We start from the raw sequence: 23,622 nt of genomic DNA, 5'->3' as shown, positions 1-23,622 counted from the left end.
TTGTTTTTATCATTTGAAATAAATTCAAATAAATGTCTTCCTGTCGGGGAAAAGGGAACCTGATGCTGCGTCTGTTTTTATTCTGCTGGATTCCTCTGGACTGAATCTGTGTCACCTGGAGCAGAACAATCCAGAATCAGCACTTTTAAGATGTTGTTCCAGACGTGTGAGGTGGTCTGCCCTCTCCAAATGGTTTCTCCCACATTAGGAACAGTTGAAGCAGATTAAACAGTTTCTACATGTTCAGAGGAGACAGGGACAAAGTTAATGGTAATAATGTAACACTAAATATAATACGTGAGAGAGAGAGAGAGAGAGAGAGAGAGAGAGAGAGAGAGAGAGAGAGAGAGAGAGAGAGAGAGAGAGAGAGAGAGAGAGAGAGATGGATATGGATTCAATCAGTAAGTGAAACTATTCAGATATGATGTCAAAGTAGGATTAGTGAGTTAGAAACCAAAGTCAGATTCAGATTTTATTTATATAAGTGAAAATAGCAGACTCAACGAACAAGCACTAGGCACCCATTCAAAATGTCTGGATGTCTAATATATTATCACAAAGAAGAGGAAGTGTTCTGAGAGGAAGAGGAAGTTCTGCCACAGTATGTTCAGGTTGTGTTAGCTGCTGTTTCCAGCCTTGATCCCAAAACGTGAGGCCAGAACGACAGCGTGGACCAGGTGAGGACCACACACCTCCAACAGGTGAGGACCACACAACTCCACCAGGTGAGGACCACACACCTCCACCAGGTGAGGACCACACAACTCCACCAGGTGAGGACCACACACCTCCACCAGGTGAGGACCACAAACCTCCACCAGGTGAGGACCACACACCTCCACCAGGTGAGGACCACACACCTCCAACAGGGCTTGAAAATGAAGTGAAACCATCATGTTGAGACAAGTGTCTCCATACAATAACACAAACTGTACAACACAACAGGTCCAACATGTCCACTGTCTTCAGGACATCATCTCTCAGATACTTTGTCTCCCTTTTCTCTGCTGTGAACCTCCCATCATGAATTATTCCCCAGCATGCAGCTGTTCCCAGAGGCCTGCTACAGTCTCCCCCTGGTGGTTGCTCTGAGGTGGTGGTCGAGAACCTACAACAAGAATCTCCATCTACGTTTGTATAAAACGTCCTCGGGTCAGTTTTCTATTAAATATGGTAAAATGTTTATTAAACAGTTTCCTCAGACACTTAAAGATGCTCTGCTCTTCATTGACTATTCTTCATACTGTAAATATCTCATTCACTTTTCTTCTGCTTGTTTCCATTATTTCAAACTGGTGATTTTGTTCTTTTATCTGCACCAAGGACGAGATGTTTCCACCAGTTTGTTTGAAGAGGAAAGAAAAGCTGAGTCATGATTCCAGTGAAGTCGGTGGAAGGATGTTTATTGAGCATTAAAGCAGAGACAAGTAGAAACAGAACTTTTCTCTCTGAGATGTTTTTCTTCTCTTCTCTTCTTCTTCATCCTCAGACGTTCTGAGATTTGACAACACCTACAGCATGTTCCAGAACAAAAGAATCAGCTTCACAGTGGAGCTCCTGCTGCCCGACCATCTACTGCCCCCGCAGGCCAACAGGGGCTCCAGCAGCCGAGCGCAAGCTGAGGACAAACCTGTCGTCACTGAGAAGACGAGTCCACGTGCCTCCGCCATGTTGTCAGATCAGTAATATTCAGCCACATGTGAGCACAGCCTGAAGAACTTGATCCGGTAACACACAGTTTGGTCCGACGTGGCCTCAGAGGAGTGTGTTCACACTCACAGTGTTAAATCTGAATGTTCGATGACCCTTTAATAAACCTCCAGGACCTCATTCAGAAAGTTCAAATCTCCACTGAAAAGCATTTATGAAACACATGGAAATAAAAATAACGTACACACACACATATATATATTGATAAGATTGATCTAAAGCAGATTTCAGTTTAATTGTTTATTTGAACAAATAGTTATTTGATGAACTTGAGCTTCGGATCATCTCTGACCTGAATGCAGCAGGTGTCTTGGTCCAGCTCAGTGATTGGCCGACAGGAATAGCTCGGCTCATTCAGTTTGATAAGATCTGAAATATAATCCGGAGCTGATCAAAATCAATACTTAAACAAACACTGAGCCAGTGGGACATGGCTCAAACGGGTTTTCAATGCATTTCAGTGGATTCTGTAATTACTTCATGCTGAACTTCATGCTTATGTGTTGATGATTTATTTATGTATTTATTTTTTAAGATTTTCATTCCATATAAAAGGGGAAAAGCTGGATCATCAACGGTTTGAGTCAGTTTCTACAGCCAAATGAAAACCACACAGTATAATGTCAATGACACAGCTAGCTAACTGAAGAGGTGTTAGAAAAATAAAACAGAGTTTACGAACTAAGACCGAGTAGTGTGACATGTTCTCACCTTTTAAAATGCACTCACACACTTTCCTTCTTTGGAACAACAATTAAAACCTGCAGCTTCACAACGACCGAACTCACCAAAGTGAACAGAAACGATTGGCTGTTGACTTGGAAAAGAATCAAAGCACTTTGATAACAATGATCCATAACCGTCACCTTTGGGTTTAACTGAACAGCGAGAGGTGGGACATGGAAATACTAAATTCATATGTGGTACCCCCCCCCCCCCCACCCCCCCTCCCGTTGTGTTGTGCATGTGTGAGAGGAAACTTCTGGAGAAAGTCCGGACCCAATTCTCCGGAGTTCCTCAGGAGGTCATGTCTGAAAATGGCTTATGTTTTAGAAAGCGAGTGAAGATATGACCTTCAGAGACGAAGCCCTTCACCTTCATATGTGCAGCATGTAGATGTTGATCTGAAACGAACTTCCCACAGAGACTGTAGAAGATAAAATGATATAGAAACAATCCACTGTGTTTTGTGTTTTTCTTTTACAGTTCAATCCTCCATCACTATCATGAACATGAGTGTGGGGGGGGGGGGGGGGGGGGGATCTCCATCCTCCCACATGTGTTTTCAAATAAAGTTTAGTTAAACTAAAGATTGTTTCAGGAATCTGATTGAATTTGTGCTAATTCAAAGATAAGGGTGATAAAGGGCTGAAATAATTTAAAATAGTGCTTTTAAAATAATGATTTAATTATTTTCCTGGCACAAAAGAATGAATGAATAATAACAAAATAAACAAATATCGGCATCGGCTATTGGATAGATTGTTGTTTTAAACATCGGAATTGGCAAATAATTTCCATATCCGTGCATTGCTTTCACGTAGCCCCATGATCTTAGAAGCCAGCCGGTGATTTTCCAGAGTCAGCTGGTCCAGTTTCTCTTTGTCCCTATGCTGCTTGGAGATGACAACCTGATGAGCAAGGTCCTTCTCATGTAGAGCGCCATCAAATACACCTTGTAGCCTCTTGTTCTCTGAAGCCAGATGTTGGTTTTTCTTCGTCAGCAGGTCCAGTTCCTTCTGCTGCTGCGAGATCGCAGCCTGATGACTAAGGTCCATCTCACGTACACCATCCTCCAGTTCACCTTGTAGTGTCTTGATCTCTGAATCCAGTTGGTGGTTTCCCAGAGTCAGCTGGTCCAGTTTATCTGTTTCCTTGTGGTGCTGGACAGCCTGATGAGCAAGGATTATCTCATGTAGAGCACCCTGGAGTTCATCTTGTAGCTCCTTGTTCTCAGAAGCCAGTTGGTGTTTCAGTTTCAGCTGGTCCAGTTTATCTGTCTCCTGCTCCAGGGAGATGATAGCCCCATGAGCAAGGTGCAGAGCCTCATCAAGGTCATCCTGTAGCCTCTTCTTCTCAGAAGCTAGTTTGTGATTTTGGTCAGTGTTCTGCTCCAGAACGATGATAGTGTCTTTACCAAACTCTAGAGCTTCCTGAAGTTCATCTTGTAGCCTCTTGTTCTTAGAAGTCAGCTGGTCCAGTTTATCTCTGTCCTCATGCTGCTTGGAGATGACAACCTGATGAGCAAGGTCTTTCTCACATAGAGCATCCTCACGTTCACCTTGTAGCCTCTTCTTCTCAGAAGCCAATCTTTGAATTGTCCGAATCAGGCGGCTCACTTTATCTGTTTCCTTGTGCTGCTTGGAGATGACAGCCTGATGAGCAAGGTCCTTCTCATGTAGAGCCTCCTCAAGTTCATCTTGTAGCTTCTTGCTCTCAGAAGCCAGTTGGTGATTTGTATCTGTCGTCTGCTCCAGGACGATGATAATGTCTTCAGCCAGGTCTAGAGCATCCTCAAGGTCACCTTGTAGCTCTGTGTTCTCAGAAGCCAGACGGTTTTCCTGAATTGGACGGATCAGTTCTTCTCCATCCATCTGCTGCTGGGAGACTCCAGCCTCATCAGCCCTCTGGAGGTTGCAGTTCTTTGCCTGCTCCCTTTGTGCCTTCATGAGCTGAATCCTCTCTCGCAGACGGATTGTTTGAGCTTGTTCTGCCTTCAAGTCCATCTCCAGCTTTACATTCATCTCCATTTTCTCCTCTCTGTCTCCAGTCTTCAATTAATTCCCCCTCTAGTTGACCTTTCCCTTGTCCTATTTTCTATAGAACTTCTTCTTCCTCTTTATATGGGTTATTGACTAGAGGCAACCAACTTCATAGGAGACGGATCAACATCATGCTTTAGTTATCCCTTTGAAGTTGACATATCCTTTCTTCGTGTGTGCGTATGTGTGCGTGTGTGTGTGTTTGTGCGTGTGTGTGTAGAAGAAAGACACAAAAGTATTTGGCAAACAGAACAGAGAGCCACGCTCATCCAGAGTTAACATATTTTAAAAGCCTCCATAACAAACATTAAACTATTTCAACCTGTAACAGAGGCTGATGCTGACTTAATGTTTCCTCATCACATTTCAACATTTCACATTTCAACTGTTCAGCTCAAATGTTTCTCTCCTCAATGTATTAAACATGGCTTCTAAAAATCTCATGACGTGAACATGTGATAAATCTTTTATCTAAGTTTTAGTTTCCTGAATGCAGAGGAGAGAGAGATGGTAATGGATTCAATCAGGAAGTGAAACTATTCAGATATGATGTCAAAGTAAGATTAGTGAGTTAGAAACCAAAGTCAGATTCAGATTTTATTTATATAAGTGAAAATAGCAGACTCAACGAACAAGCAATAGGCACCCATTCAAAATGTCTGGATGTCTAATATATTATCACAAAGAAGAGGAAATGTTCTGAGAGGAAGAGGAAGTTCTGCCACAGTAGTTCAGGTTGTGTTAGCTGCTGTTTCCAGCCTTAATCCCCAAACGTGAGTCCAGACCGGCAGCGTGGACCAGGTGAGGATCTCACACCTCCACCAGGTGAGGACCACACATCTCCACCAGGTGAGGACCACACACCTCCACCAGGTGAGGACCACACACCTCCACCACATGAGGACCACACACCTCCACCACATGATGACCACACACCTCCACCAGGGCTTGAAAATGAATTGAAACCATCATGTTGAGACAAGTGTCTCCACCAAATAACACAAACTGTTCAACACAATAGGCCCAAAATGTCCACTGTCTTCAGGACATCATCTCTCAGACACTTTCTGTCCCTGATCTCTGCTGTGAACCTCCCATCATCAATTATTTCCCAGCATGCAGCTGTTCCCAGAGCCCTGCTACAGTCTCCCCCTGGTGGTTGCTCTGAGGTGGTGGTCGAGAACGTACAACAAGAATCTTCATCTACGTTTGTATAAAACGTCCTCGGGTCCGTTTTCTATTAAATTTGGTAAAATGTTTATTAAACATTTTCCTCAGAGACTTAAAGATGCTCTGCTCTTCATCGACTCTTCTTCATACTGTAAATGTCTCATTCACTTTTCTTGTGCTTGTCTCCATTATGTCAAACTGGTGATTTTGTTCTTTTACCTGCACCAAGGATGAGATGTTTCCACCTGTTTGTTCGAAGAGGAAAGAAAAGCTGAGTCATGATTCCAGTGAAGTCGGTGGAAGGATGTTTATTGAGCATTAAAGCAGAGACAAGTAGAAACAGAACTTTTCTCTCTGAGATGGTTTTCTTCTGGTTACATCTGGTTTGTCACAGAGGAAATGATCCATGTGTTTGACTCATAGACTGAATATATAGGCTTTGACTGGGATCTGCTGCTGTTATACTGCAGCGCCACCTGTGGGTCAAAAGTAGATAAGCCACCACCGCTCTGCACCTGATGCAGAAATGAAAACGAGTTTTAATCTTTTGTGTCAAAGACAAAACTCTGATTTTAAACTCAAAGTGATTTCAATGTGTTTAACTTTGTGTTGAACTAAATCAATTTGTGACGTGAATCCAGGAACTTTAAGATCATAAACAAACATATACACAGAATGTGGTTCTACACACATGGAGACACACTGAGGGACAAAGGTGGACAATAATAAAGACAAACTTAAACACATATATGTGAGTCTTTATAGAGGGTTTATATATTCTGCTTGGGTTATGTCATTTCTACATGTGGATAAACACAATCGGGGCAGGAAGGTTGCTGGTTTGAATCCGGTTCAGATGGGGTCTTCCTGTGTGGAGTCTGCATGTTCTCCCCGTGTTGTCTCCAGGTGCTCCGGCTTCATCTCCCAAACACATGCAGATTAGGGGTTGTGTAGATTGGAGACTACACACAAGCTGCTGCTGCTTCAGCCTCTGGATCCTCAGGACACAGCTCAGCCTCCGTCCTCACACACTGTCCTCTTCACAGAGACAACACACAGGACGCCCCGTCCCACCTGTTGAGAGAAGAAGACATCAGTGTCACAGAGACTCACTTCATCAGCTGTGAGTCAGTGATGCAGCTCATCCAGTAGAAAGAGCAGCAGGGACTTCAGTCCTGTTCAGAGGTGGAGCAGCTTCCTCTCTGCTTCATGTTCACGTGTTGGAATGAACACGCTAAGAGCTCTGTGTGTGTCCTCTGCATGTGTAAGTGCAGTGGGACACCTGAGAGGTGGATTTACTGCTGTTACAGGTGAAGCCATGTTTCACTGTGTTGATGAACATCTGCTTCTGACAAACTGGGACCAGAGGAGACAGATGGACCTCAGCAGAGGTTCTGCTCTGTATAAAGAGCTCCTGGTTACCATGTGATGAGGAGAGGCTTCAGTCCCACTGATCTCAGAGCTGTGACAAAGATCCACCTGATCAGTTCTTCACTGATGAAGTGAGAGAACAAAGTGTCTCAGATCAGATGAAGACGACACCGTCTCTGTCCCTCGTGTGAGGCTGTCAGCTGTGGTCCAGCTTGTGTAAGTTACAGCGCCCCCTGGTGGCATCTGGTAAAAATATATTACGTGACCACGACATAATAACGTCTGTGAATGAGATAAATCTCACTGTCTCTGAGGACAAACACTGACTCACTGACTCTGAGGACACACACTGACTCTGAGGACACACACTGTCTCACTGACTCTGAGGACACACACTGACTCTGAGGACACACACTGTCTTACTGTCCCTGGGGACACACACAGACTCTGAGGACACACACTGTCTTACTGTCTCTGAGGACACACACTGACTCTGTGGACACACACTGTCTCACTGTCTCTGAGGACACACACTGTCTTACTGTCTCTGAAGACACAGACTTTCTCATTGACTCTAAGGACACACACTTTCTCACTGACTCTGTGGACACACACTGACTCTGAGGACATACACTGTCTCACTGTCTCTGAGGACTCACACTGTCTCACTGTCTCTGAGGACATACACATGGACCTGTCTCCAGGAAGCTGAGGTCATCTGCTGTTTTGGTGACAGGATGAGTCTGGAGACATTGAGATGTTCTGGGTGAGTTAGAGATCAACTGAACCAACCAGACGTTGATTTAAACTTCCCTTATCCGTCCCTTTAAGGAGAGTGAGCACCACACAACAGTGTAGAGTCACTGTGGTCAGTGGGCGGAGCTTCTATACTGGTTGATCTCCAACTTAACCTGGAGCAGGTTAGCCGTTCATCAGAAGTTACCATGGTGATTTACCTCTTTAAGAAGTGGACGAGCTTCGTAGAACTGAAAAAACTAAACCTGAAGTTAACCTGATAACCACAAATCCTGCTTGGTAGCACAGACCCTGGAACTGTGATACTGACTGTGTTTAGTAAAATACTGATGAAAGCAGCGTGGACTGACTCCAACCATCTACTGACCTCAGAGTCTCCAGTCGACAGGTTGGACTCTGCTGTAGATCAAGCAGCTTCTTCACTGCTGAGTCCTGCAGGTAGTTTCCTCTCAGTTCCAGTTCTCTCAGATGAGAGGGGTTAGACCTCAGAGCTGAAGCCAGAGAAGAACAGCTGATCTCTGTCAGTCTGCAGCTCCTCAACCTGGATAAAGAATAAAACTTTGAATTAAACTGAGTTCATGTGTGAAAATAACAGACACATATTCATGTGAGCACAGAGTCATAACATGGAAGATAAATATGAAATCTGACATGTTGGACTAAAAACGAGTCCTGATTCAGTACTAATAGATTATTTGGACCCGGTCTCTGTCCTGCAGATCAGTTTAGGAAATCCAGAACTAAACTTAGTGTTTTAACAAGAAGCTGAATATTTAAAATATGACAGATTAATTAATGAATGGATTCAAGTTATGTATAAAGAGGAATTATGTTAAATTAGAATTAAATGAGATCAATTGTGTATAAATGCGGTTTTATAGATATGAGATCTACAAAAGTCAGTCAGTGAACTGACCTCAGAGTCTCCAGTTGACAGGTTGGACTCTGTAGAAAACCACACAGCTCCTTCACTCCTGAGTCCTGCAGGCCGTTTTCACTCAGATCCAGTTCTCTCAGATGAGAGGGGTTTGACCTCAGAGCTGAAGCCAGAGAAGAACAGCTGATTTCTGACAGAATGCATTCCTCCAACCTGGATAAAGAATACAAGGTAACTGTAAATTAAACTGAGTTCATGTGTGAAGATAACAGACACATGTTCATGTCAGCACAGACTCATAACATGGAAGATAAATATGAAATCAGACATGTTGGACTAAAAACGAGTCCTGATTCAGTACAAATATATTATTTGGACCCGGTCTCTGTCCTGCAGATCAGTTTAGGAAATCCAGAACTAAACTCAGTGTTTTAACAAGAAGCTGAATATTTAAAATGTCACAGATTAATTAATGAATGGATTCAAGTTATGTATAAAGAGGAATTGTGTTAAATTAGAATTAAATTAGATAAATTTTGTATAAATGCTGTTTATAGATATGAGATCTACAAAAGTCAGTCAGTGAACTGACCTCAGAGTCTCCAGTCGACAGGTTGGAATCTGTAGAAAACCACACAGCTCCTTCACTCCTGAGTCCTGCAGGTCTCTGTTGTAGCTCAGATCCAGTTCTCTCAGATGAGAGAGGTTTGACCTCAGAGCTGAAGCCAGAGAAGAACAGCTGATCTCTGACAGACTGCAGCCCTCCAACCTGGATAAAGAAATATGAATATTAGAATGTGTCCTCCTGTTGTTGTGGATCGTCATCATGTCAACACAGACTCTCAACATGCTGCTGACCTCAGTCCAGTCTGTGACCTGAAGATAAATATCAGGGGTCACATTTATAACCGTTGCGTAAGCACAAAACGGGGCCTGAAACGTGAGTACGCCACTTCTCACGCAAACGTTGGGATTTATAAAAAAGAACTTTTGGGTATTCGTACGTAAACTCTGATCCGGTTTTATAAATCGGAATAATCTGTGGTGTACGCCATATCCGGCTTTCGTGCGTACGTACACTTTTAGTAAGAATCCTACGCACTCTTTTATAAATGAGACCCCAGATCAGACATGTTGGACCATTGTTTCAATCATCAGATTCTTCTCTGTGTGTTGGTCACTGAGCAGGTTTGTGTAATTAAACACTGTTTAAAGTAGGGATGCTCCTGACCAGTGTTGGGCAAGTTACTGAAAATTAGTACTTAGTTACAGTTTCACTCTCCACATCTGATCTAGTTGTTCTCATATGTACATGAGAACAATGATAATGTATATGTACATAATAATAATAACTTTATTACACACACACACACACACACACACACACATAAACACACACACACACACACACACACACACACTTAACACTGAGTGTATTTGAAGAACGACTCATCTCCACTGATTGAACATGTTATTGATCATGTCTGGACTCACTCAGCCTTCCTGCAGTTCCTCACAGCTGGGATCAGTCTCACTCGACCCTGGTCTGATGTTTTGAACTTCTTCAGGTCCAACTCATCCAGAACCTCCTCTGACATCTGCAGCATGTAGGCCAGAGCTGAGCAGTGGATCTCAGAGAGTTCCTCCTCTGATCTGTTCTCTGACGTCAGGAACTGTTTCATCTGCTGATGAACTGAGTGGTCGTTCATCTCAGTCAGACAGTGGAAGATGTTGATGCTTCTGTCAGGAGAAATGTTACCACTCTTCATCTCCTTCAGGTTTTTGATGATTCTCTGGATGATCTCTGGATTGTTCTCTGTCCAACCCAGCAGGCCTCTTAAGACTCTCTTGTTGGACTCCAGACTGAGGCCGTGAAGGAAGCGAACAAACAGGTCTAGATGACCATTTGAACTGGAGAGGGATTTCTTCATGGTTCTCTCCAGGAGCTCATCCAGGGATGAGGTCCTGTCTGTGTCCCCATATGTTCCCAAGAAGTTGTTGAGTTCTTCTGTGTTCCACTTGGTGTAACAGTGGAACATGTAGACTGCAGCCAGGAACTCCTGAACGCTCAGATGAACAAAGCAGTAGACTGATTTCTGGAAGATCACACACTCTCTTCTGAAGATCTCAGTACAAACTCCTGAGTACACCGAGGCCTCTGTGACATTAAGACCACACCGTTCCAGGTCTTCTTGGTAGAACATGATGTTTCCTTCCTCCAGATGTTTAAGTGCCAGCCTCCCCAGCTTCAGGAGAACGTCCCTGTCAGCCCCCGTCAGCTGCTGTGGAGTCGTCTCATGTCCCTCACCGTACTTGTTGTTCTTCCTCTTTGTTTGAACCAGCAGGAAGTGTGAGTACAGGTCAGTCAGGGTCTTGGGCAGCTCTCCTCTCTGGTCTGTGGTCAACATGTGCTCCAGAACTGTAGCACTGATCCAGCAGAACACTGGGATTTGACACATGATGTGGAGGCTCCTGGACGTCTTGATGTGTGAGATGATTCTGCTGCTCAGCTCTTCATCACTGAATCTCCTCCTGAAGTACTCCTCCTTCTGGGCCTCAGTGAAGCCTCGTACTTCTGTGACCCTGTCAACACATGCAGGAGGGATCTGATTGGCCGCCGCAGGTCTGGAGGTTATCCAGACGAGAGCCGAGGGAAGCAGATTCCCCCGGATGAGGTTTGTCAGCAGCACGTTGACTGATGACCTCTGTGTGACCTCAGACACAAGCTCCCTGTGGTTGAAGTCCAGAGAAGGTCTGCTTTCATCCAGGCCGTCAAAGATGAACAAAGGTTTACAGACAGCGAGCGTCTCTGCAGTGAGCTTCTGTAACGCTGGATGGAAAACATGGAGCAGCGTGAGAAGACTGTGCTGCTGGTCCTTCACCAGGTTCAGCTCCCTGAACGAAAGCACAGCCAGCAGACCCACATCCTGGTTCTCTAAACCCTCTGCCCAGTCCAGAGTGAACTTCTGCACCGAGAAGGTTTTTCCAACGCCAGCGACGCCGTTGGTCAGGACGACTCTGATGCTGCTCTGCTGGTCAGTGGAGGCTTTAAAGATGTCGTGGACCTTGATGGGAGTGTCGTGGAGGATCTTCATCTTGGAAGCCGTCTCAAGCTGCCTCACCTCATGTTGAGTATTAACCTCTTCACTCTGTCCCTCTGTGATGTAGAGCTCAGTGTAGATCCTGTTGAGGAGGGTTCTACTTCCTGTTCCATCAGTTCCTTCAGTCACATGTTCACATCTCCTCCTCACACTGAGCTTATGTTCATCTGAAACCTCCTGCAGACCACAATCTGCTGAAAGACAAGAAACAATGTGAGAGACAGAGAATCTGAGAATCTGCTGATTGTTTTCATCAGATACAGAAAAACTACAGAAAATAAAAGCTTTTTAACTTTGTGCTTTTCTCACGATGTTAAATGTTGATGCTGTATGAAGGAACAAAATAAAACCACATGTGCTGTTGTCAGAAGTGAAGACATCAGCAGACACATGTACAGTGCTGCTCTGACCGGCTGTCTGACCTCCAGCTCCTGTTCTGGATCTTTTTCCACACTGGGGACATGAGGAGTCTCCTGAAGAGCCAGACTGGTCCCAGTATGAGGTGATGCACTGTCTGCAGAACCAGTGTCCACAGCTGGTGGAGACTGGATCCTTCAGGACGTCCTGACACAAAGCACAGCAGGACGACTGCTCCTCCTCAGAAACATGACTCCTCTTCCTCTTCCTGTGAAGACATGTCCTGATAACTCACATGTCACAGTCACAGGTTGTCATTACTTCTGTCAAGGAGGTTTTGTTTTCACCCAGTATGTTTGTGTGTTGGTTGGTTCGTTAGTGGGATTATAAAAAATGACAGATTACCAGTAAAATTGGTGGAAGGGGTGGGGGGGTCCTCTTTCATAGACATGTTCAGAGGACTGATGTTTACCAGTGTGTGGAATTTGGTGCAGATCCAAATCAAAATTAGTCTCTGGTGGATTTCAAAGTGGTTTCATAAGGAGCGTGTTGGTTCTTGGTGGAGGTCTGAGCTCTTTGAGTGATTCTGAGAGATTAGTCACCAACTTCAATGAAGCTGTGTCCTAATGCAGGGGCCACACTAGAGGAAACTAAATCCTCTTCAGAGCAGGTCCCAGTAGAAACAGTCTCTTACTCTGTGTGTGAGGGTCCAGGTTCATTACTGAAGTTTGGAGGATCATTTTTGGACCTGTCACTCTTCAGAGACAGACAGCTGGACCCTGGAGACTCTGCTCTCAGTCTGTGGTCCTGACCTCTGCAAACACAAACATGTATTTATTCAGAACACATCATTCACTGGTTCATTCTCTGAGGATTCAGTTTGGAGCTTCACATGTTTGTAGCAGGTCTCTTACTTTGTGTGTGAGGGTCCAGGTTCATTACTGAAGTGGAGAGGAACTCCCATGGACTGGTTACTCTTCAGAGACAGACAGCTGGACCCTGGAGACTCTGCTCTCAGTCTCTGGTCCTGACCTTTGCAAACACAAATATCCTCGTCCATGTTGCTCCGGGCCGGCTGCGGCTCAGTTGTGGTTCAGGCCACGCTGCTCTTCTAGATATTCAAGGTCTGGTCTATTTCCTTCATGGTTCTGCGCTCAGTTTACAGCAGAACACAGTGAAATGATCTTTCACACCAGTTTCAATGTTTATCTGTTGAAAACGTCACAAACACAAATATTTGCAACACTTCCTGTAGCCGACCCATTTCCAAAGAAAAGCACTCCATATATATAGGGCTTCATAGTTTGTAGTACCGGTATTTATTTGAGTACACAGGACTCCTTACATACAAGGAAATACAGTGATCACATCAGAAACCTCAGGAAGGCTGTAGTTACATTAAAATTAAAAAACTTCAGGTGAAGGACAATAGTCTCTCTCTCTCTCTCTCTCTCTCTCTCTCTCTCTCTCTCTCTCTCTCTCTCTCTCTCTCACCAGTTTCAACCATTTCATTAAGAACATTATTAAATTAATAATATGAATATTTTTGTAGGGTACCAGCCAACAATGGTGTGGAGGTGTTATATTGTATAAGTACAATACTAAAGTTCCCTTTCATGTAATATTGGTTTATGTCATTTGTAAATCCACCAATAAACCTGCAGAGCCACGTACAAACATTGAATAAAAAAGTATTTTTTATCACAACGTTTGTATGTGAGTGTGCGTGTGCGTGTGTGCGTGGTGGGTGTGTGTGTGTACCTTGATCTGCAGGTCGATGTTCCTCACACCTCAGCCAGTGAGTCCAGAGCTTTACTGGGATCCACAGTGAAGACTCTCGACTGGTTTGTGACCACTGCTGTAACGTGTGATTATGAAAACACGTTCTGTTAATAAACACTTGATGAACAGATGAAGATAAAAAGTGAAACTGTGAGTTAACTCTGTTAATTAGTCCTTTGAAGGCTCTTTGTTCCAGACCTGCAGTTCACATCTGTCTCTGGGATCCGATCACATGAAACCAAATCTGTCATCAGGTGTGAACTGACAAACTTAGAGTCATGTGATCAGCAGACGGACGTTAACAGCAGGTGTGAGAGTGAGACAGTGAAACTTTCAGAAAGTTGTGTTCACACTCACCTGCTCACTTTCCTTCCTGCTGCTCATCCAGGTGAAAATGGAGTCTGACCGCTCCCTGTTCTCAGGCTCCTCCTCCCTGTTGAACCAGTTCACTCTTGATAGCACCCAGTTCAAAGTCCAGTTCATACACAGTTCATGTTTATTGTGATGTTATGATGTGGATAACAAACTTAGGATAATTTGTATAGTTAATAATGTAAGTCTGAGAGGAAAAACACTGTGAGCTCAAACACACACAATGAAGCCAGGTAACTAAACTCAGTGTTTCTTCAAATAGAACAGCGTGAACCCTCCTACACTGTGTCCCTGTTATCACTGTAACCTGAGACAGTTGTAGGTTTAATGTGTTGGACTCAGCCAATCACAGCGTCGAGTCAAACTGTTGATCGACTGACAGAAGTTCATCCTGAATCTTCTTCTCTCTAAAGTCCACGAGTAGAAAACTGACCCAGAATCTGTGACAGTGAAATAATATGAAGGAATAATATAAATGTTGCTGAACACTCACCAGCCTCAGACTTCACGTCTCCTCCGTCTGCTCCTTGAAGTTAGAACGAGTCTGAACACTTTCACTTTTACTGGAGGCTCCTCCTCCTCTCTGTAGTTACTGGGAATCACGTGACTCTGTGTGTGTGTGTGCGTGTGCGTGTGTGTGTGTGTGTGTGTGCGTGTGCGTGTAGGAGAAAGAGACAAAAAGTATTTGGCCAACAGAACAGAGAGTCACTCTCTTCCAGAGTAAACCGATTTTAAAAGCCTCCATAACAAACATTAAACTATTTCAACCTGTAACAGAGGCTGATGCTGACTTAATGTTTCCTCATCACATTTAAACATTTCACATTTCAACTGTTCAGCTCAAATGTTTCTCTCCTCGATGTATTAAACATCAGCTTCTAAAAATCTGGTGACTTGAACATGTTGTAATAAATCTGTGATCTCAGTTTTAGTTTCCTGAATGCAGAGGAGAGAGAGATGGTAATGGATTCAATCAGGAAGTGAAACTATTCAGATATTATGTCAAAGTAAGATTAGTGAGTTAGAAACCAAAGTCAGATTCAGATTTTATTTATATAAGTGAAAATAGCAGACTCAACGAACAAGCACTAGGCACCCATTCAAAATGTCTGGATGTCTAATATATTATCACAAAGAAGAGGAAGTGTTCTGAGAGGAAGAGGAAGTTCTGCCACAGTAGTTCAGGTTGTGTTAGCTGCTGTTTCCAGCCTTGATCCCCAAACGTGAGGCCAGACCAACAGCGTGGACCAGGTGAGGACCACACACCTCCACCAGGTGAGGACCACACACCTCCACCAGGTGAGGACCACACACCTCCACCAGGTGAGGACCACACACCTCCACCACATGAGGACCACACACCTCCACCAGGGCTTGAAAATGAAGTGAAACCATCATATTGAGACAAGTGTCTCCGTAAAATAACACAAACTGTACAACACAATAGGCCCAACATGTCCACTGTCTTCAGGACATCATCTCTCAGACACTTTCTGTCCCTTAACTCTGCTGTGAACCGCCCATCATCAATTATTTCCCAGCATGCAGCTGTTCCCAGAGGCCTGCTACAGTCTCCCTCTGGTGGTTGTTCTGAGGTGGTGGTCTTGTTCTGAACTTTTCTCTCTGAGATGTTTTTCGTCTCGTTACATCTGGTTTGTCACAGAGGAAATGATCCATGTGTTTGACTCATAGACTGAATATAAAGGCTTTGACTGGGATGTGCTGCTGTTATACTGCAGCGCCACCTGTGGGTCAAAAGTAGAAAAGCCACCACCGCTCTGCACCTGATGCAGAAATGAAAACGTCCCATTTTTAAGTCCAGAGTTTTGATCTTTTGTGTCTAAGACAAAACTCTGATTTTGAACTCAAAGTGATTTCAATGTGTTTAACTTTGTGTTGAACTAAATCAATTTGTGACGTGAATCCAGGAACTTTAAGATCATAAACAAACAAATACACAGAATGTGGTTCTACACACATGGAGACGTACTGAGGGACAAAGGTGGACAATAATAAAGACAAACTTAAATACACTGAATCTGACTCTTTATAGAGGGTTTATATATTCTGCTTGTGTTGTGTCATTTCAATAAACACATTCTTCATGTGAATAAACACAATCGGGGCAAGAAGGTTGCTGGTTTGAATCCGGTTCAGATGGGGTCTTCCTGTGTGGAGTCTTCATGTTCTCCCCGTGTTTTTTCCAGGTGCTCCGGCCTCATCTCACAAACACATGCAGATTATTGTGTAGATTGGAGACTACACACAAGCTTCTGCTGCTTTAGCCTCTGGATCCACAGGACACAGCTCAGCCTCCGTCCACACACACTGTCCTCTTCACACTCAGATCCACGGAGATCACCTCATCCACCTGTTGAGAGAAGAAGACATCAGTGTCACAGAGACTCACTTCATCAGCTGTGAGTCAGTGATGCAGCTCATCCAGTAGAAAGAGCAGCAGGGACTTCAGTCCTGTTCAGAGGTGGAGCAGCTTCCTCTCTGCTTCATGTTCACGTGTTGGAATGAACACGCTAAGAGCTCAGTGTGTGTCCTCTGCATGTCAAAGTGCAGAGTGGACACCTGAGAGGTGGATTTACTGCTGTTACAGGTGAAGCCATGTTTCACTGTGTGTTGATGAACATCTGCTTCTGACAAACTGGGACCAGAGGAGACAGATGGACCTCAGCAGAGGTTCTGCCCTGTATAAAGAGCTCCTGGTTACCATGTGATGAGGAGAGGCTTCAGTCCCTCTGATCTCAGAGCTGTGACAAAGATCCACCTGATCAGTTCTTCACTGATGAAGTGAGAGAACAAACTGTCTTAGATCAGATGAAGACGACACCGTCTCTGTCCCTCGTGTGAGGCTGTCAGCTGTGGTCCAGCTTGTGTAAGTTACAGCGCCCCCTGGTGGCATCTGATCAAAATATATTACGTGACCACGACATAATAACGTCTGTGAACGAGATAAATCTCACTGTCTCTGAGGACACACACTGTCTCACTGTCTCTGAGGACACACACTGACTCACTGACCCTGAGGACACACACTGACTCTGAGGACACAAACTGTCTCACTGTCTTTGAGGACACACACTGACTCACTGACTCTGAGGACAAACACTGACTCTGAGGAAACACACTGTCTCACTATCTCTGAGGACACACACTGTCTCACTGACTCTGAGGACACACACATGGACCTGTCTCCAGGAAGCTGACTGAGGTCATCTGGTGTTTTGGGGACAGGATGAGTCTGGAGACATTGAGATGTTCTGGGTGAGTTAGAGATCAATTGAACCAACCAGACGTTGATTTAAACTTCCCTTATCCGTCCCTTTAAGGAGAGTGTGCACCACACAACAGTGTAGAGTCACTGTGGTCAGTGGGCGGAGCTTCTATACGGGTTGATCTCCAACTTAACCTGGAGCAGGTTAGCCGTTCATCAGAAGTTACCATGGTGATTTACCTCGTTAAGAAGTGGACGAGCTTCGTAGGACTGAAAAAACTAAACCTGAAGTTAACCTGATAACCACAAATCCTGCTTGGTAGCACAGACCCTGGATCTGTGATACTGACTGTGTTTAGTAAAATACTGATGAAAGCAGCGTGGACTGACTCCAACCATCTACTGACCTCAGAGTCTCCAGTCGACAGATTGAACTCTGCTTTAGATCAATCAGCTCCTTCACTCCTGAGTCCTGCAGGTAGTTTCCCCTCAGATCCAGCTCTCTCAGATGAGAGGGGTTTGACCTCAGAGCTGAAGCCAGAGAAGAACAGCTAATCTCTGATAGTCTGCAGATCTCCAACCTGGATAAAGAATAAAACTTAACTGTAAATTATCTGAGTTCATGTGTGAAAATAACAGACACATATTCATGTCACACAGACTCGTAACATGGAAGATAAATATGAAATCAGACATGTTGGACTAAAAACGAGTCCTGATTCAGTACAAATAGATTATTTGGACCCGGTCTCTGTCCTGCAGATCAGTTTAGGAAATCCAGAACTAAACTCAGTGTTTTAACAAGTAGCTGAATATTTAAAATGTCACAGATTAATTAATGAATGGAATTAAAATTATGTATGAAGAGGAATTATGTTAAATTAGAAGGAAATGAGATCAATTGGATATAAATGCTATTTTATAGATATGAGATCTACAAAAGTCAGTCAGTGAACTGACCTCAGAGTCTCCAGTCGACAGGTTGGACTCTGTAGAAAACCACACAGCTCCTCCACTGCTGAGTCCTGCAGGTCGTTATCACTCAGATCCAGTTCTCTCAGATGAGAGGGGTTTGACATCAGAGCTGAAGCCAGAGAAGAACAGCTGATCTCTGACAGACAGCAGTCCTTCAACCTGGATAAAGAAATATGAATATTAGAATGTGTCCTCCTGTTGTTGTGGATTCTCATCATTTCAACACAGACTCTCAACATGCTGCTGACCTCAGTCCAGTCTGTGACCTGAAGATAAATATCAGATCAGACATGTTGGACCATTGTTTCATTCATCAGCTTCTTCTCTGTGTGTTGGTCACTGAGCAGGTGTGTGTAATTAAACACTGTTTAAAGTAGGGCTGGCTCCTGACAGTCACTTCCTGTTTGTTTCTATACTTATCAACTGTCCATCGTTTTTCAATAAGAATGTGTCTTATTTTGAAAACCTGAGGAGGACGAGTGCTCGGCCTCAGTCCACATGTTATTTACTGACACTTTCTTACTGATCAGGAGCAGGTGAGTGCAGTTGAATGGAGTTGATGAGGTGGATGTGACTGACAGGCTGGGTGAGTGACAGATGACTGAGGGACAGTGAGCAGAGCAGAACTGAGACAATTTAAAGGAATAATAACACAATAAGAAAGAAAGTCTGAAAAGTGAAGAAGGATTTAAGGACCTCAGAGTCTCCAGTCGACAGTTTGGACTCTCCAGTCCAGAACACAGCAGCTTCACTTCTGAATCCTCCAGGTTGTTGAAGCTCAGATCCAGTTCTCTCAGATGTGAGGGGTCTGACTTCAGAGCTGACGCCACGACTTCACAGTGAGTCTCTGAGAGTCCACAACCAATGAGTCTGTAATTAAAGAAAATATCATATCTTTGAGAATTAAATCAGAAAACACAACATTCATACAAAACATGAACATGTGACCCTCACCCTGGTAAATCCCCTCTTTGTTAAAAACTTCTCAAGAGAATCCTTTCAGATTTGGTTCAAGCGTTCATTAAGACTAACAGAGGAACTCATTAGATTCAGGTGGTCAGAGGTCAAAGGTCAAGGTCACAGAACATGTTCATGGCCTCTTGAACATGAGGGACGGACACACACACACACACACACACACACACACACACTTAACACTGAGTGTATTTGAAGAACGACTCATCTCCACTGATTGAACATGTTATTGATCATGTGTGGACTCACCGAGCCTTCCTGCAGTTCCTCACAGCTGGGATCAGTCTCAGTCGACCCTGGCCTGTTGTGTTGAACTTCGACATGGCCAACTCATCCAGAACCTCCTCTGACATCTGCAGCATGTAGGCCAGAGCTGAGCAGTGGATCTCAGAGAGTTCCTCCTCTGATTTGTTCTCTGACGTCAGGAACTGTTTCATCTGCTGATGAACTGAGTGGTCGTTCATCTCAGTCAGACAGTGGAAGATGTTGATGCTTCTGTCAGGAGAACTGTTACCACTCTCCATCTCCTTCAGGTTGTTGATGACTCTCTGGATGATCTCTGGATTGTTCTCTGTCCGACCCAGCAGGCCTCCTAAGACTCTCTGGTTGGACTCCAGACTGAGGCCGTGAAGGAAGCGAACAAACAGGTCCAGATGACCATTTGTACTGGTGAGGGATTTCTCCATGGTTCTCTTCAGGAGGTCATCCAGGGAGGAGGTCCTGTCTGTGTAGAAGAAGTTTCCCAAGAAGTTGTTGAGTTCTTCTGTGTTCCTCTCTGTGTAACAGTGAAACATGTAGACTGCAGCCAGGAACTCCTGAACGCTCAGATGAACAAAGCAGTAGACTGATTTCTGGAAGATCACACACTCTCGTCTGAAGATCTCAGTACAAACTCCTGAGTACACCGAGGCGTCTGTGACATTAAGACCACACCGCTCCAGGTCTTCTTGGTAGAACATGATGTTCCCTTTCCTCAGATGTTTAAGTGCCAGCCTCCCCAGCTTCAGGAGAACGTCCCTGTCAGCCTCCGTCAGCTGCTGTGGACTCGTCTCATGTCCTTCACCGTACTTGTTGTTCTTCCTCTTTGTCTGAACCAGCAGGAAGTGTGAGTACAGGTCAGTCAGGGTCTTGGGCAGCTCTCCTCTCTGGTCTGTGGTCAACATGTGCTCCAGAACTGTAGCACTGATCCAGCAGAAGACTGGGATTTGACACATGATGAGGAGGCTCCTGGACGTCTTGATGTGTGAGATGATTCTGCTGCACAGCTCTTCATCACTGAATCTCCTCCTGAAGTACTCCTCCTTCTGGGCGTCAGTGAAGCCTCGTACTTCTGTGACCCTGTCAACACATGCAGGAGGGATCTGATTGGCCGCCGCAGGTCTGGAGGTTATCCAGACGAGAGCCGAGGGAAGCAGATTCCCCCGGATGAGGTTTGTCAGCAGCACGTTGACTGATGACCTCTGCGTTACCTCAGACACAAGCTCCCTGTGGTTGAAGTCCAGAGAAGGTCTGCTTTCATCCAGGCCGTCAAAGATGAACAAAGGTTTACAGACAGCGAGCGTCTCTGCTGTGAGCTTCTGTAACGCTGGATGGAAAACATGGAGCAGCGTGAGAAGACTGTGCTGCTGGTCCTTCACCAGGTTCAGCTCCCTGAACGAAAGCACAGCCAGCAGACCCACATCCTGGTTCTCTAAACCCTCTGCCCAGTCCAGAGTGAACTTCTGCACCGAGAAGGTTTTTCCAACACCAGCGACGCCGTTGGTCAGGACGACTCTGATGCTGCTCTGCTGGTCAGTGGAGGCTTTAAAGATGTCGTGGACCTTGATGGGAGTGTCCTGGAGGATCTTCATCTTGGAAGCCGTCTCAAGCTGCCTCACCTCATGTTGAGTATTAACCTCTTCACTCTGTCCCTCTGTGATGTGGAGCTCAGTATAGATCATGTTGAGGAGGGTTCTACTTCCTGTTTCATCACTTCCTTCAGTCACATGTTCACGTCTCCTCCTCACACTGAGCTTATGTTCATCTGAAACCTCCTGCAGACCACGATCTGCTGAAAGACAAGAAACAATGTGAGAGACAGAGAATCTGAGAATCTGCTGATTGTTTTCATCAGATTCAGAAAAACTACAGAAAATAAAAGCTTTTTAACTTTGTGCTTTTGATGCTGTATGAAGGAACAAAATAAAACCACATGTGCTGTTGTCAGAAGTGAAGACATCAGACACATGTACAGTGCTGCTCTGACCGGCTGTCTGACCTCCAGCTCCTGTTCTGGATCTTTTTCCACACTGGGGACATGAGGAGTCTCCTGAAGAGCCAGACTGGTCCCAGTATGAGGTGATGCACTGTCTGCAGAACCAGTGTCCACAGCTGGTGGAGACTGGATCCTTCAGGATGTCCTGACATGAAGCACAGCAGGACGACTGCTCCTCCTCAGAAACATGACTCCTCTTCCTCTCCCTGTGAAGACATTTCCTGATAAGTCACATGTCACAGTCACAGGTTGTCATTACTTCTGTCAATGTGGTTTTGTGTTCACCCAGTATGTTTGTGTGTCAGTTGGTTCGTTAATGGGATTATAAAAAAACACAAATTACCAGTAAACTTGGTGGAAGGTTGTGGTCTGTGAACCAGGTCGGGGGGGGGGGGGGGGGGTCCTCATTCACAGACATGTTCAGAGGACTGATGTTTACCAGTGTGTGGAATTTGGTGCAGATCCAAATCAAAATGAGTCTCTAGTGGATTTCAAAGTGGTTTCATAAGAAGCGTGTTGGTTCTTGGTGGAGGTCTGAGCTCTTTGAGTGATTCTGAGAGATTAGTCACCAACTTCAATGAAGCTGTGTCCTAATGCAGGGGCCACACTAGAGGAAACTAGATCCTCTTCAGAGCAGGTCACAGTAGAAACAGTCTCTTACTCTGTGTGTGAGGGTCCAGGTTCATTACTGAAGTGTGGAGGATGTCCCATGGACCGGTCACTCTTCAGAGACAGACAGCTGAACCCTGGAGACTCTGCTCTGTCCTCCTCTTCCTCTTCCTCTTCATAACCACTCATCTTCAGTCTGAGAGGAAAAACACTGTGAGCTCAAACACACACAATGAAGCCAGGTACGTAAACTCAGTGTTTCTTCAAATATAACAGAGTCAACCCTCCTACACTGTGTCCCTTTTGTCACTGTAACCTGAGACAGTTGTAGGTTTAAAGTGTTGGACTCAGCCAATCACAGCGTTGAGTCAAACTGTTGATTCACTGACAGAAGTTCATCCTGAATCTTCTTCTCTCTAAAGTCCACGAGTAGAAAACTGACCCAGAGTCTTCGACAGTGAAATAATATGAATGAATAATATAAATGTAGCTGAACACTCACCAGCCTCAGACTTCACGTCTCCTCCGTCTGCTCCTTGAAGTTAGAACCAGTCTGAACACTTTCACTTTCACTTGAGGCTCCTCCCCCTCTCTGAAGTTACTGGAAATCACGTGACTCTGTGTGTGCGCGCACGTGTGTAGGAGAAAGAGACAGAAGATATTTGGCAAACAGAACAGAGAGCCACTCTCATCCAGAGTAAACCGATTTTAAAAGCCTCTTTTGCCACGTCTCACCTTCCCTGATATGTCAAATGAAAAGTGAGTTTCAATAAGATTTTCTTCTTCTTCTTTCTTTCTCCGGTTTATTGGCAACTGACACTTCTTATTAAGCCACATGAGACAAACTGTGGGACAAATAAAATCAAATTGATTGATTAAGTTAGAAGTTGGTTTGTGTCCTCACCACCAGCTCAAACTTTAGAGCTAAAGACTAAGACACTTTAATGGACACTTACAGACACACACCCACAGACAGACACACACACAGAGGACGGAACCGGCGAACTTGATTCATAAATATTTTATGTACAAAATATTGTTACAAGTACATTCAACATATGTCACATTAGAATAATGATGAGTACTTTACATACATTTGATCATTCTTCATATTTCACAGTACAGACATGAAAAAGATCACAATTTTAGTTCAGTTAGATTTTATACAATAAATACATGCTCTGCTCACAGGCATTTTCCTTTTATTTATTTTTTACAAACTTACACTTGGTTTTAAACACAGCTCAGTTGTCGCTGCAGCTGTGGCCACTGTGAAAAATCCCACTTATACTCAACTGCACGTTTTTGTTTTAATACAGCAGAAG

At 44.5% G+C, this 23,622-nt stretch overlaps 3 protein-coding genes across 3 annotated transcripts in view; all 3 read right to left on the bottom strand.

Annotated features, from left to right (window-relative positions):
- LOC128437728 (NLR family CARD domain-containing protein 3) overlaps positions 1-14,880 on the bottom strand; it is a 75,583-nt gene extending 60,703 nt beyond the window's left edge. Inside the window, exons 1-5 of the mRNA XM_053419938.1 lie at positions 14,752-14,880; positions 14,244-14,319; positions 13,866-13,962; positions 13,019-13,313; positions 12,799-12,918 (exon numbers count right to left, since the gene is read on the bottom strand). Of these exons, the coding sequence (XP_053275913.1) occupies positions 12,799-12,918; positions 13,019-13,164 (266 nt within the window). The 5' untranslated portion in view covers positions 13,165-13,313; positions 13,866-13,962; positions 14,244-14,319; positions 14,752-14,880. The remainder of the gene's footprint in view (positions 1-12,798; positions 12,919-13,018; positions 13,314-13,865; positions 13,963-14,243; positions 14,320-14,751) is intronic.
- LOC128437733 (NACHT, LRR and PYD domains-containing protein 12-like) lies at positions 5,935-22,908 on the bottom strand. The gene is made up of 9 exons (XM_053419971.1): positions 22,800-22,908; positions 22,350-22,493; positions 21,680-21,894; positions 19,684-21,484; positions 19,156-19,329; positions 9,239-9,415; positions 8,686-8,859; positions 8,137-8,310; positions 5,935-6,716 (listed from the first exon to the last, which is right to left on the bottom strand). The coding sequence occupies exons 2-9, from the start codon at positions 22,484-22,486 to the stop codon at positions 6,683-6,685; spliced, it is 2,886 nt and encodes a 961-aa protein (XP_053275946.1). The 5' UTR covers positions 22,487-22,493; positions 22,800-22,908; the 3' UTR covers positions 5,935-6,682.
- Positions 15,293-19,137, bottom strand: LOC128437773 (ribonuclease inhibitor-like). The gene is made up of 3 exons (XM_053420028.1): positions 18,445-19,137; positions 17,892-18,065; positions 15,293-16,629 (listed from the first exon to the last, which is right to left on the bottom strand). Exons 1-3 carry the CDS (start codon positions 18,696-18,698, stop codon positions 16,617-16,619), a joined length of 441 nt encoding a protein of 146 aa, XP_053276003.1. The 5' UTR covers positions 18,699-19,137; the 3' UTR covers positions 15,293-16,616.
- Positions 22,909-23,622: the final 714 nt, after the last annotated feature.

The sequence above is a fragment of the Pleuronectes platessa genome, chromosome 4, assembly GCF_947347685.1.
Source record: "Pleuronectes platessa chromosome 4, fPlePla1.1, whole genome shotgun sequence".
NCBI classification, from domain to species: Eukaryota; Metazoa; Chordata; class Actinopteri; order Pleuronectiformes; family Pleuronectidae; genus Pleuronectes; species Pleuronectes platessa.
This window is presented reverse-complemented; position numbering and strand designations above follow the sequence as displayed.